This window comes from Pangasianodon hypophthalmus, chromosome 3 (genome assembly GCF_027358585.1).
Source record: "Pangasianodon hypophthalmus isolate fPanHyp1 chromosome 3, fPanHyp1.pri, whole genome shotgun sequence".
Lineage (NCBI taxonomy): Eukaryota > Metazoa > Chordata > Actinopteri > Siluriformes > Pangasiidae > Pangasianodon > Pangasianodon hypophthalmus.
The window spans coordinates 20,666,801-20,678,982 of record NC_069712.1 but is presented as its reverse complement, the minus strand read 5'-3'; the positions used below and the strand labels follow the sequence as shown (position 1 = coordinate 20,678,982).

At 39.8% G+C, this 12,182-nt stretch overlaps 1 protein-coding gene across 1 annotated transcript; it reads left to right on the top strand.

Moving 5' to 3' along the window:
* Positions 1-3,712: 3,712 nt before the first annotated feature.
* gabrg1 (gamma-aminobutyric acid type A receptor subunit gamma1) lies at positions 3,713-11,981 on the top strand. Its single transcript, XM_026936680.3, has 9 exons — positions 3,713-4,085; positions 6,959-7,119; positions 7,965-8,032; positions 8,137-8,357; positions 8,664-8,746; positions 9,232-9,369; positions 9,656-9,808; positions 10,007-10,206; positions 10,628-11,981. The coding sequence occupies exons 1-9, from the start codon at positions 4,015-4,017 to the stop codon at positions 10,904-10,906; spliced, it is 1,374 nt and encodes a 457-aa protein (XP_026792481.3). The 5' UTR covers positions 3,713-4,014; the 3' UTR covers positions 10,907-11,981.
* Positions 11,982-12,182: the final 201 nt, after the last annotated feature.

Here is a 12,182-nt window from a genome sequence, read left to right as displayed (position 1 = left end):
CTGGAGAATTCCTACATCTAGTTTGAAAATATGGAGTCGATGATTGACTGGTTTACACCTCTACAACTAGAGCACAGGATGTCAATAATATCATATTAATGACTACTGAGTTCACTGTCTCCATAGTATTGATTATGGTTTTGATGTTGGACATCCCTACCCATCAGACTGTATCTGCCATCCCAGAGACAAGAATCTGGCAAAGCAGATCCCACACGATGAAATTATGGGTCTGGCCCCTGACCGAGCATGCTAGCAAGGTCACAAGGGGTCAGACACACTCTTATGACAACATGCCAATTATATTCTCACTGTGGTGTAAAACACTGGGCATAAATCCCTTATATTGCACTATGAATTATGTTTATATGTGTTTATACTTTTTTCTACAAGTGTCTCTGTCTGGATCTGCCCTAAAGGTGTATATAGCAGCATTGTCTTCATATTGGGGACTGACCGTTGGGGTGTTGCTGCGCTCACATAAACTAGTAAGGACAATACCTAAAGGTGTGGAATGTCTTCAACCTCTACACACACAGATGGTCTCACAGTGGGATCTGGACTTGGTGTTAGGCAGTTTGTGCAACTTCCCATATGAACCTGAAGCTGTTTGTGTGGCTTAGAGAGCACGTAAATGGGCTCCACTGTGTAAGAACATATTATCCCATTGGTTAAAAGAAGTGATTTCACAGGCATACTTGAAAGCAACCCAACACAGTATTAATACATTGAGTGATTCTCATCATCAACAGAGATCAGTATCAGCATTGGAGTGGACCTCACCCTCAAGATGGATCAGCATTACATTTGAGTGATTATCATCCTCAGGAGGGAACAATATTGATACTTTAAGCAGTCATCATTCTTCATCAAAAAATCAGATCTATTACTGTAAACACTGTCGAGGGCATGCATCAGGAAGTGTTATTAAAACCCTTATGAAGACTTTCATATGTTGTCTCCACTATTTCTGGAAGATAAGGAAGTTGAAAGGTTTTATATATAGGTTATGCACAGTTGGTTCAGAAAGTATTCAGACCCCTTCAGTTTTTGCACACTTTATTGAAGTGAAGTGAAGTGAAGTGACTTGTGGCCAAGTATGGTGACCCATACTAGGAATTTGTGCTCTGAATTTAACCCATCCAAGTGCACACACACAGTAGTGAACACACACACACACCGTGAACACACACCCGGAGCAGTGGGCAGCCTTTTTTGCTGCGGCGCCCGGGGAGCAGTTGGGGGTTCGGTGCCTTGCTCAAGAGTCTCACCTCAGTCGTGGTACTGAGGGTGGAAGAGAGTGCTAGTCATTCACTCCCCCCACCCACCTACAATCCCTGCCGGACCTGAGACTCGAACCCACAACCTTCAGGTTCACCTTCGGGTTGCAAGTCCGACTCTCTATCCATTAGGCCACGACTGTTATCGATTTAATTTAAAATGGATTAAATTTACTTTTTGCCATCAATTCACACATAGTAACCCATAATGACAAAGCAAAACAAGTTTTTAGAAGTTTTCGCAACTTTTTTAAAAATCAAAAACTAATATATTATTTAGACAAATATTCAGACCCTTTATTTAATTATTTAATACTTTGTAGAAGTACCTTTTGCAGCAATTACAGCTTTGAGTCTTCTTGGGTAAGTCTCTGCAAGCTTTGCACACCTGGATTTGGGCAGTTTCTCTGATTATTTCTGGCAGGTCCTCTCAAGCTCAATCAGATTGAATGGGGAGCATCTGTGAACTGCCATCTTCAGATCTCTCCACAGATGTTCTATGGGGTTCAAGTCTGAGCTTTGGCTGAGATACTCAAGGATATTCACAGACCTGTCCCAAAGCCACTCCAGCATTGTTTTGGCTGTATACTTTGGGTTGTTGTCATGGTGAAAGGTGAAGCTTTGCCCTAGTGTGATGTTGCATGCACTCTGGAGCAGGTTTTCTTCAAGGACCTCTGTGTATTTGGCTCTATTCATTCTTTCCTCAATTCTGACCAGCCTCCCTATTCCTTCTCCTGAGATGCACCCCATAGCATGATGCATTATTTTAGGCATGATATTAGTCAGTTGATAAGCAGTACTTGGTTTTCACCAGTCATAGCACTTGGAGTTCGGCTCAAAGAATTTAATTTTTGTCCCATCAGAACAGATAATATTTTTCCTCATGCTCTCAGGGACCTTTAAGTGCCTGCCATATATTTCTGAAGCTCTGTTAGAGTGGCCATTGGGTTCTTGGTCAGCTCCCTGACCAAGGCTCTTCTAGCCCACCTACTGAGTTTGTGAAGACAGATTAAAGACTCAGAGGCCCATGGGCTGAAAGACCTTGTGGTAGGTTATGAAAAACAACAAAAATGTATTTCTCCTGTGGGAGAAATACAATAAAACATAATCAGTAGAAACTCAGGGGAAAGGGAGAGTCATGATGTGCTAGCTAGTGTTAGATAACTCACCTTCGCTGCAAGCACTGATGGTGTTGGCATTAAAAGCAGTCTCAGTAGTATCCTTGGCATTGATTACATTTCAGTAATGTTTGCCGCAGTGCTTGGTTCTCCACTGACATCTGTTGGTTTAAAAGATATTAATTAAAAATGGTACATTGGCCACTGCTGCTATGTCTCTCATTTCTTTCTTTTTTTTTTCTCTTAGACTTCTGGCCCAATCAGTCCTATGCTTAATCCATCATTGGCTGTAGGAGAAGTCCAGGCACTTCCAAACATCTTCCATTTCACAATGAGGTAGCCCACTGTGCTCCTGTTAATATTCAAAGCTTTAGAAATGGTTTTATACCCTTGCCCTGTGTCTTGCTGTTTAAGGATAGTTTCTTGGACTTCATTGGGTGGCTGATTTGTGGGACCTTATACATATGTGCCTTTCTAAATCACGTCCAATTAATTGAATTTGCCACAGGCGGACTCCTGACAAGTTCTAGAGACATTTCAAGATAAGCAAAGCTTTTTTTTTTAGCTTTTCAACTAAAGTTAACAACGTCACATTTTTTCTTTATTTTGATATAGACGACAGGGCATAGGATACTCTATCCTGCTTGCATGCTGTTTTTTGAACTTCTGCTGAACTTTTTTGCCTTAAAGCTTCTGCTATGCCTTTTGGTTTTAATTATGTGGATGGGCTGTTGGTAATTCTGTATCATGGCAGTCTATAGCACCAAACTTAGTATACACTGAGATTGAACTTTCATGAATATGGCACAATTATTTTGTGAAACTTATAAAGCAGGTGTCTTCAGTCTTATCCACAAAGGGCTGGTGTGGCTGCAGGCTTTCATTCCAACCAGGCAGGAGTCAGGCCTGATTCCTCTTGTTTAATCAGTTCATCTCTCCAATCAAATATAAACTGTGTCCCCTGTTTGGCTGGGATGAAAGCCTGCAGCCACACCGGCTCTTTGTGGATAAGATTGAAGACTTCTGCTGTAAAGTACAAAGTATACAAAGTGTAAAAAGTGTACTAACATGCCATAGTTGGCTTAATAACATTGTTATCATAACTCTGGGCACTTTGTCAATATCAGAGAAAAAGCACAAACTTTGTAATGATTTAATTATTTAAAGGGAGGGAGAAGTCAGCTGTTTCTGCATAGGCAGATTTCTTTTCTAATTTCCGGCGCAGTGAGTGCGCTTCAGTCAGCAGAAGGCCAGAAGACGCGGTGCCGCAGCAATCAGCGGAATCCCGCTTTCACTCGCCCCCCTCCCTGTCCCAGCCACCCACCCACACACACACACACACACACACACACACACACACACGAGCGAGCGCTTCCTCTCTTTCAGCCACACAGCGCGTCTTACTCAGCGTGTGAACGCACATTTCCTTCTCCCTCTTCTCGATCGCCTCATTGGATCACAGCGCAATAGGCTGAATGTATGCAGTGCGCACCATCTGGTATAATTCAGCGCAAACCACGGCTGGCTCCGGCGCATGTGAATGGGTCTCTCCCTCTCGGGTTTGCTAGAGTTTCGCAGGCCGTTTCGTTCAGACTGAGAGGTGCTCTTTTCCAATCATGGCTATGCTGCATCCCCGCCGGAGGAGAGATGCGCTGGTCTGGCTGCTGCCCGGACTGCTCGGAGTGTGGTAAGTGTACACCTCAGGAAATCAGATGTAATCTGTAGTAAACCTAAACCATAGCCTGGTTCTGTTGAATCAGCCTGAAGTGGCTTTGAGATGTTCTTCAGGCCCGGATGTGATGCTAAACTGCCATTTCTTTGCTTGTACCCAGCTGAAAACGATCGGTATTTATTAGACTTGCGGTAGAAGATACACACAGGGAAGAAAACTGAAGCTGATAAATCATATTGCTTAAGCCGGTTGCTGTTTGTTTTAGCCAGCAAGTAAGTGCAATGTCATTTACAGAGTCACCCTTGAGGAGACTTCAGTCAGCAGCCGTTCAGCAAAAATGCTCTTTTTCCATATAATAAAGAGGACAAAAACGAATACAGCACTCCTCATTTTCATTTGGTCTGTGGTTCTTACAAAGCACTGATATCAAATTCTTTCCTCAGCTGTAGACTACAGCTGACAGCTCCTTGTAGGTGCATGAGAAGGATGCAGGGTTTGGTACACAGCAAATTCCTCAGTGTTGGATTAACTTTACAGGGGTTCATAAGTGTCCAGTTGAACTTGGTGGTATTTCAACACTAAGTTTATGTGCATCGATATTTGAATATCAGGCTTTAGATGAAGCATAAAAATGGATACATTTTGAGCTTCTTCATAAGCGTTTTGTACAAGCTTGTTGTAATTCTCCATGCAGAAAGAGTGATGATGAAGTGTATTAGCTGTATGTTGACTCATTTGTTATTAGATTTTTTTTTCAGTGTGTTTGTCTATAGCAGATATATGTAGTTGGAAAATGGAGTGGTACTAGAACATGGACTGTAACCTCTTACAAAAAGGGTTCTTCAAGGATTCTTTGGATAAATAACATTTCTTAAATAATATTTCAAAAACAGCATCAGTCTTTGGAGAGGGATATTTACGGCTGGCCTCATAGGCCGTCCTATGGCAATGATGCCTTATGTCAGGAGGCGTGGCCACATCTAAGCAGCAATATAAATACAGCAGAGTGTCAATAATGTATTAGTGATAACAGTAACCATTAAGTGGTTTTCTTTTTCTGACTCAATCGCTGATACATCTGACACACCTGATCACTGATATACAATTGAAAAAAACTGACCCAGGTTCAACAAAAAATTTTGACACTGTCAAAAAAAACCAAAAAAAAAACACTGAGCAGCCATAACATTAAAACCGCTGACAGGTGAAGTGAATAGCATTGATTATCTCTTTACAATGGCACCTGTCATGGGGTGGGATATATTTGGCAGCAAGTGAACAGTCAGTTCTCACAGTTGATGTGTTGGAAGCAGGTAAAATGGGCAAGCGTAAGGATTAGAGAGACTTTGACAAGGGCCAAATTCTGATGGCTAGATGACTGGGTCAGAGCATCTCCGAAATAGCAGGTCTTTTGGAGTGTTCCTGTTATGCAGTGGTTAATATATACCAAAAGTGGTCCAAGGAAGGACAACCGGTGAACCAGCAACAGGGTCATGGGCAACCGGTGATGCGCATAGGGAGTGAAGGATAGCCTGTCTGGTCTGATTACCTGGGAAAGAGATGGCACCAGGATGCACCATGGGAAGAAGGCAAGCTGGCGGAGGCAGTGTGATGCTCTGGGCAATGTTCTGCTGGGAACCTTGGGTCCTGGCATTCATGTGGATGTTACTTTCACATGTAACACCTACCTAAACATTGTTGCAGAACAAGTACACCCCTTCATGGCAACGGTATTCCCTAATGGCAGTGGCCTCTTTCAGCAGGATGATGCTCCCTGCCACACTGCAAAAATTGTTCAGGAATGGTTTGAGGAACATGACAAAGAGTTAAAGGTGTTGACTTGGCCTCCAAATTCCCCAGATCTCAATCTGATCAAGCATCTTTGGGATGTGCTGGCCATCAAGTCCGATCCATGGAGGCCCACTTTGCGACTTACAGGACTTAAAGGATCTCCTGTTAACGTCTTGGTGCCAGATACCACAGCACACCTTCAGAGGTCTTGTGGAGTCCATGCCTCAATGGGTCAGGGCTGTTTTGGTGGTATTATTAGGCAGGTGGTTTTAATATTATGGCTGGTCGGTGTATGTGCCGAGGATTTTCCACAGAATTCAAATCTGAGATACTCTATCCTAATGTGTTTTTAATTTTTGAGTGTCATTGTCACTAAAAAAATTTTCACTCTTTAAATAACCATTTTTCTCTGTTAGCATTCATGTTAGAGCTTCCATTTGCTGCTTAAAGGCTGGATTGCACTGGATTTGACTGTAAGGGAATTTGGATTTTCCTACCCTGTAAACAGAATAAAAACAAAGAATAATTAGAAAGGTACTGGAGACAGTAATGTTTCATATGAGGCCAGAACAGTCACAGAGAGAAAAAGAGAAAGAGAGATGTGGGAAATAATTGAAACCTCTAACCTTTAACGGTTCCAACCTTCAGTGAGAGCCAAGCCGCATTTTCATTAATCATTGTCCCCCTTATTTGTGTTTTCCATTCTGCACTTACTTAGGAGATACCACATTTTAGATTTTACAGTAATAAATTATATGCTTATACTCTTCTTATATGTCATTATGTTTTCTGTCAGGTATCATTATTAGTTTAACATGGTCTCACACTTTCCAAACTTAGTAAATTTGTAACAATTCACATGACTCACTTTGTTGAAAAGGTTAAGGTTAGGTTTGAAGTGTGTCTACTTATTCTTATGACTTCAGTCTACCTTCCACATCACATTACCCTTGCTTGTTTAAATGTATGAAATATGTATGTGAGTTGTCTTGGTTCATTAAAACCACTTTCCTTAGAGATGTTTCTTTCTTTATCTCTTACTCTCTGCCTAATTCTTCTTGTCTAACAGATCTTTATTTATTTCTCCATGTTGTCAGCATGGCATTTGGACCCAGTAAAGCTGAGGAGGAAGATTATGAGGATGTTCCCATAAATAAAACGTGGGTTTTATCCCCAAAGGTTTATGACAGTGACGTCACCCTCATTCTGAATAAATTATTGCAGGGCTATGACAACAAACTGCGACCAGACATTGGAGGCAAGTTATTACAGCAACTTTGAATTGATTCCCATTCTGATGAACCTCATTTTCATTGGTTGGCAACACAGCTCAAAGTCCTACAGGGCAGTTAGATAGTATGCCAATAATTATGCTTAGAATAGAATAGAATATATGGATGAAGTATATAAGCATAAAAATATAATATTTTATCATGATCATAAAGAGTTGTTTATATATATATATATATATATATATATATATATATATATATATATATATATATATATATATATATGTGTGTGTGTGTGTGTGTGTGTGTGTGTTCAGGGGTATCATGCTGGGGTGCTTATATCAGTATAGACCACAGTAGAGTTAAATCAGCGTTGATCTTCCTTCTTTGCATGCGTGTTTAAATGCATATGAAAAATGGCCACAGATATAAAGAAAGAAAGAGAAACGGATAAGGAGCACAAGTGGGAGAGAGGATGAGTGGAGTTCATTAGTGCTCAGAGCTGACAGTGAGGGGGTGTGAAGTAGCCCTGTGGGCTTTTTGTGATTCATCATCCCGTTAGAACTGCATTGTTTTGATGCTGCTGAAATAGTGCAGCATCTACAACACATAGTCATTCATTTACATTTGAATAATTTCGTATTAGTGAGTTTAATGCTAAGACATAAACCATTTCATTTCATCTAGCCCTTCAAACAGGATTTCAGTAGGTTGTGGATCACTTCAAATGATTTATCACCTTTAATTAATAATATAATCTATATCTATGATTGGGAATGTATAATAACAAATCAGTATGTTAATTCAAATGTATTAAAAAGCATTACACTGATTTAAGCCCACATCTAAGTAGAACTGTATTTTTTTCCAGTAAGACCCACCGTCATTGAGACAGCCGTGTACGTGAACAGCATAGGCCCAGTGGATCCCATCAACATGGTGAGCTAATACCGCAGATCTACAAAGGTATTTGGAAGATGTAGTAAAGATGTAGTATATCTTAACATTTACATTTTGCTGGTTTTTGTTGCTCTGATCATTAGGAGTATACCATAGACATTTTCTTCGCTCAGACATGGTATGACAGCCGGCTCAAGTTTAACAGCACCATGAAGCTCCTCATGCTAAACAGCAACATGGTGGGAAAGATCTGGATCCCTGATACGTTTTTTCGCAACTCCCGCAAATCTGACGCCCACTGGATCACTACACCCAATCGGCTTCTGCGCCTTTGGAGCAATGGACGTGTAATGTACACTCTGAGGTGTGCCATTGCAGCCATTTTGTTTAGGCTTGTGTTGGTTGATTGTTGTTTGTGCAGCTGAGATATGTGCTTTTGTTCTCCTGTCCTGTAGCATTTGCTTCTGTAAGAAAAATTGCCCCTGCTGTCTGTGGACACATACAGTTTAAGTCATTAACTCATTTAATCCACATCTATTTATGTTAGTTGAAACTGAATAATAGACTGAGGTGATAGAGTCATGAAACATAGTAGTTCGCACAACTCAGTGCATTTGTAAGACTCAACCTTTTTTCTTTTGTTTTTCTGACACTATTCTGTTTTTGTCAGGTTGACTATTAATGCGGAATGCTACCTTAAGCTGCATAACTTTCCTATGGATGAACATTCGTGTCCGCTGGAGTTTTCAAGCTGTAGGTGTTAAAACTGTTATCATCAGTCTGTCACTCAGCCTCAGCCCCGTCCTGAGTGCTGCTGGCCAAACAATCCCACACATTGCCTTTGTCAGCTGACCAATTTTCATTCACCACCTATTGGCCAAATGGTTCCTAAACATTACCTCTGGCCTACCCCAAATACCATCTTGCAATCCCTCAATGAGGAAGGACGGTGTACCATCCTCTTGCAGAATACTCATCCCTCTTCAGCCGCCTTTACATTAGTCTGTATTTCAGTGTGTGTCATCCCTGCATCTGCTGTGTGCGCTCTCCCTCAGCTTCTCATATATGTTATCAATCACCATGGGTAGAACATTGAGGAAAAGGCATGATATGTCTTGTATGCCTCAGTGCCATTCTGCCATTCTTCTGTGTGTGTGCTATACATTATAGCTGAGTGTTTGTGATGTTCAGTGCATGAGCTTTTTGGGAGATGTGTATGTGTGTGTTTTATTTTGCAGATGGGTATCCAAAAAATGAGATCCAGTATAGATGGCAGCGTCGTGCTGTTGAGGTAGCTGACCAACGGTACTGGAGACTTTACCAGTTTGCCTTTGTTGGCCTGCGCAACACGTCTGATGTGGCACATACTCAGTCTGGTAAGTTGTCTACAAAGGATGATAATTAGATACTGACTGAGCAGTGAATGTCAGTCGGTGACATTTTAGTGTCGTGCAGTGTAAAACAATGGGATTTTAGGGCAACAGTTCAGCTCCACATTATGCAATGTTTGTGAGGTAGAAAAAAACAAAATGAAAGCAATCCTACCTTGTATGCTGTGGAAAATCAGTTTTAAACAAGATTAACAGCAACACAAATTTGACTTTGTAAAGGCACAATATTTCTATATGTTTTGTGTAAGATTTTGTTGATTGTTGTATTCAGGGGAGTATGTGATTATGACGATCTTCTTTGATCTGAGCCGGAGAATGGGCTACTTCACCATCCAGACCTACATCCCCTGCAGCATGATTGTAGTGCTGTCCTGGGTTTCCTTCTGGATAAACAAAGATGCTGTGCCTGCCCGAACATCTTTAGGTAGCTTACAAGCTAAATTCGGAATAGATAAAATAAAATACCAGTTTACACAAAGCACTCAGATTTTAACAGAGGTCTTATTAAATTATGTATAGTTTATCTAATTTCACAAATTCTATTTAAACGTGATTTCAGTTGTCTCTAGGGAATTGCTATTCTTTCCCATTTTGAGTGTTTTTTTTTTTTTTTTTGACACAGGTATCACAACCGTCCTTACTATGACAACCCTAAGCACCATATCCAGGAAGTCATTGCCGAAGGTGTCTTATGTGACAGCTATGGATTTGTTTGTGTCTGTTTGCTTCATCTTCACCTTCGCTGCCCTTATGGAGTATGGAACACTGCACTACTTCACCGGTAACCGTCAGAACAAGAAAACCAAGTCGAGCAGTGCACCGGTGAGCTTATACATATTTTGTACAGTGTGTGGCAGAACAAGCACTACAAAAGTGGTTCTAAACATCTAATGCATATGGATAGACAAAAAAATGTATGTGATCATGGCAACTTACTCAAACAGATATAGAAACTCAAACAGATATAGGACTTCATGGACTAATCACAGCCAAAACATGGCTTTGAACATAAAATTGAAATAATGTTTAATAAAATAAAATGCAGTTTCTTCAGATCTTTCAGATTTAAAAATTTGCTGTGCATTTTGCTTTTTAACTATTTAATTAAAATCACAGTTCTTATTATTTATACAAAATGGCCAAATTGAACTAAGTATAATAATAACTGTTCTTTTGTTTTTCTTTGCCTAAGGCCTAGCCAGCATTCTAATGCGCAGAATAATTTTGTATTCCTCTATGCCAGAAATCAAGCATGGCGAACATCAGACCAGGGACGTCTCTGCTCCAGATGAACAACATTGCGCCCTATCATGATGATGATGATTACACATATGAGTGTCTGGATGGGAAAGACTGCACAAGTTTTTTCTGCTGCTTTGATGACTGTCGCTCAGGGGCATGGCGTGAAAACAGGATGCATGTTCATGTGTCCAAAATTGACTCCTACTCCCGAATATTCTTCCCAACTGCGTTTGGCCTCTTCAACCTTGTGTACTGGATTGGGTACCTCTATCTCATATAAAGATACGGTGTGAGTGAGGCTTGGACTCATCTAAGAAATGTTTAATTCAATTCAATTTTATTTGTATAGCGCTTTTAACAATGGACATTGTCACAAAGCAGCTTTCCAGAAATATATAAATTCAGGATATAAATTTTACATTTATAAATTTATCTCTAATGAGCAAGCCAGGGGCAATGGTGGCAAGGAAAAACTCCCTGAGACAATATGAGGAAGAAACCTTGAGAGGAACCAGACTCAAAAGGGAAGCCATCTTTATCTGGGTGAAATATCTGGAAATCATTTGTAAATTCTCCATCCTCTCGATACTGTATAAGAGTGGGTGAATAAGAGCAGAGGTTTTACCAGTGGTGTCTTCATCCTTTGATATGTTGTATTTTACTAGGTGAGAATGTGTTAGTGAAGAAAAGAAAGAAGAACTGCATGTGACATGTTAGAGTTATTATAGTTCAGTATTATATTACTTTGAATATTACCAGCAGGAACTTCAAAAAAAAATCTTAAAGACTGACAATTTAATATTACAGACTATTTGAAACAGTGTGTGCCATATCAAACAAGTACATTAGACATATCTGCCTTGCTCAGTAATAAAACATCTTTAAGGTATGGTACAATGAAGGATATAATTCAAATAAACTTGCATTGTTACAGGTGTGGCACAAAAAAAACATGTTTTGTGCTGCATTTTGTGGACAAATAAAATATTTTTAGCTTTCAGCATACCCAGTAGTTTAAAGATCGTAACAGCTTTTAGCAGGAATATAACATACAATAACATTTACCTATTTACTAGTAGCTATGTAGATGCTGAGCTGAGTAGTTTTTATTGTAAAAGACGCAACTATACTTACATGTATATACACAAATATCCAGCTTCCTTGTGCCCTATCAAACCAAAGCGTAGGTAGATTAAGATTTTTCGATGTGCTAAAATTTACCCTTAAGCCATTCTCTTGGAAATAGCCAATAATTACAGCATACTGGGTTAATCCTATCTCTGTAATAACTGATGTACAAAAATCTCTCATGTCACTGTACCAAACATGTACGCTACTATATATATATATATATATATATATATATATATATATATATGTATATATATATATATATATATATATATATATATATATATATATATATATATATATTCACACAAGTATTCACACACATATACACACGCGCTTAGTCATTAAGTAAAAATTTTATGTTGAGGTTATGCACAGTGACAGAATGGCTTCATTTCACCAGTATACTCTTTCTGTAATCTGTA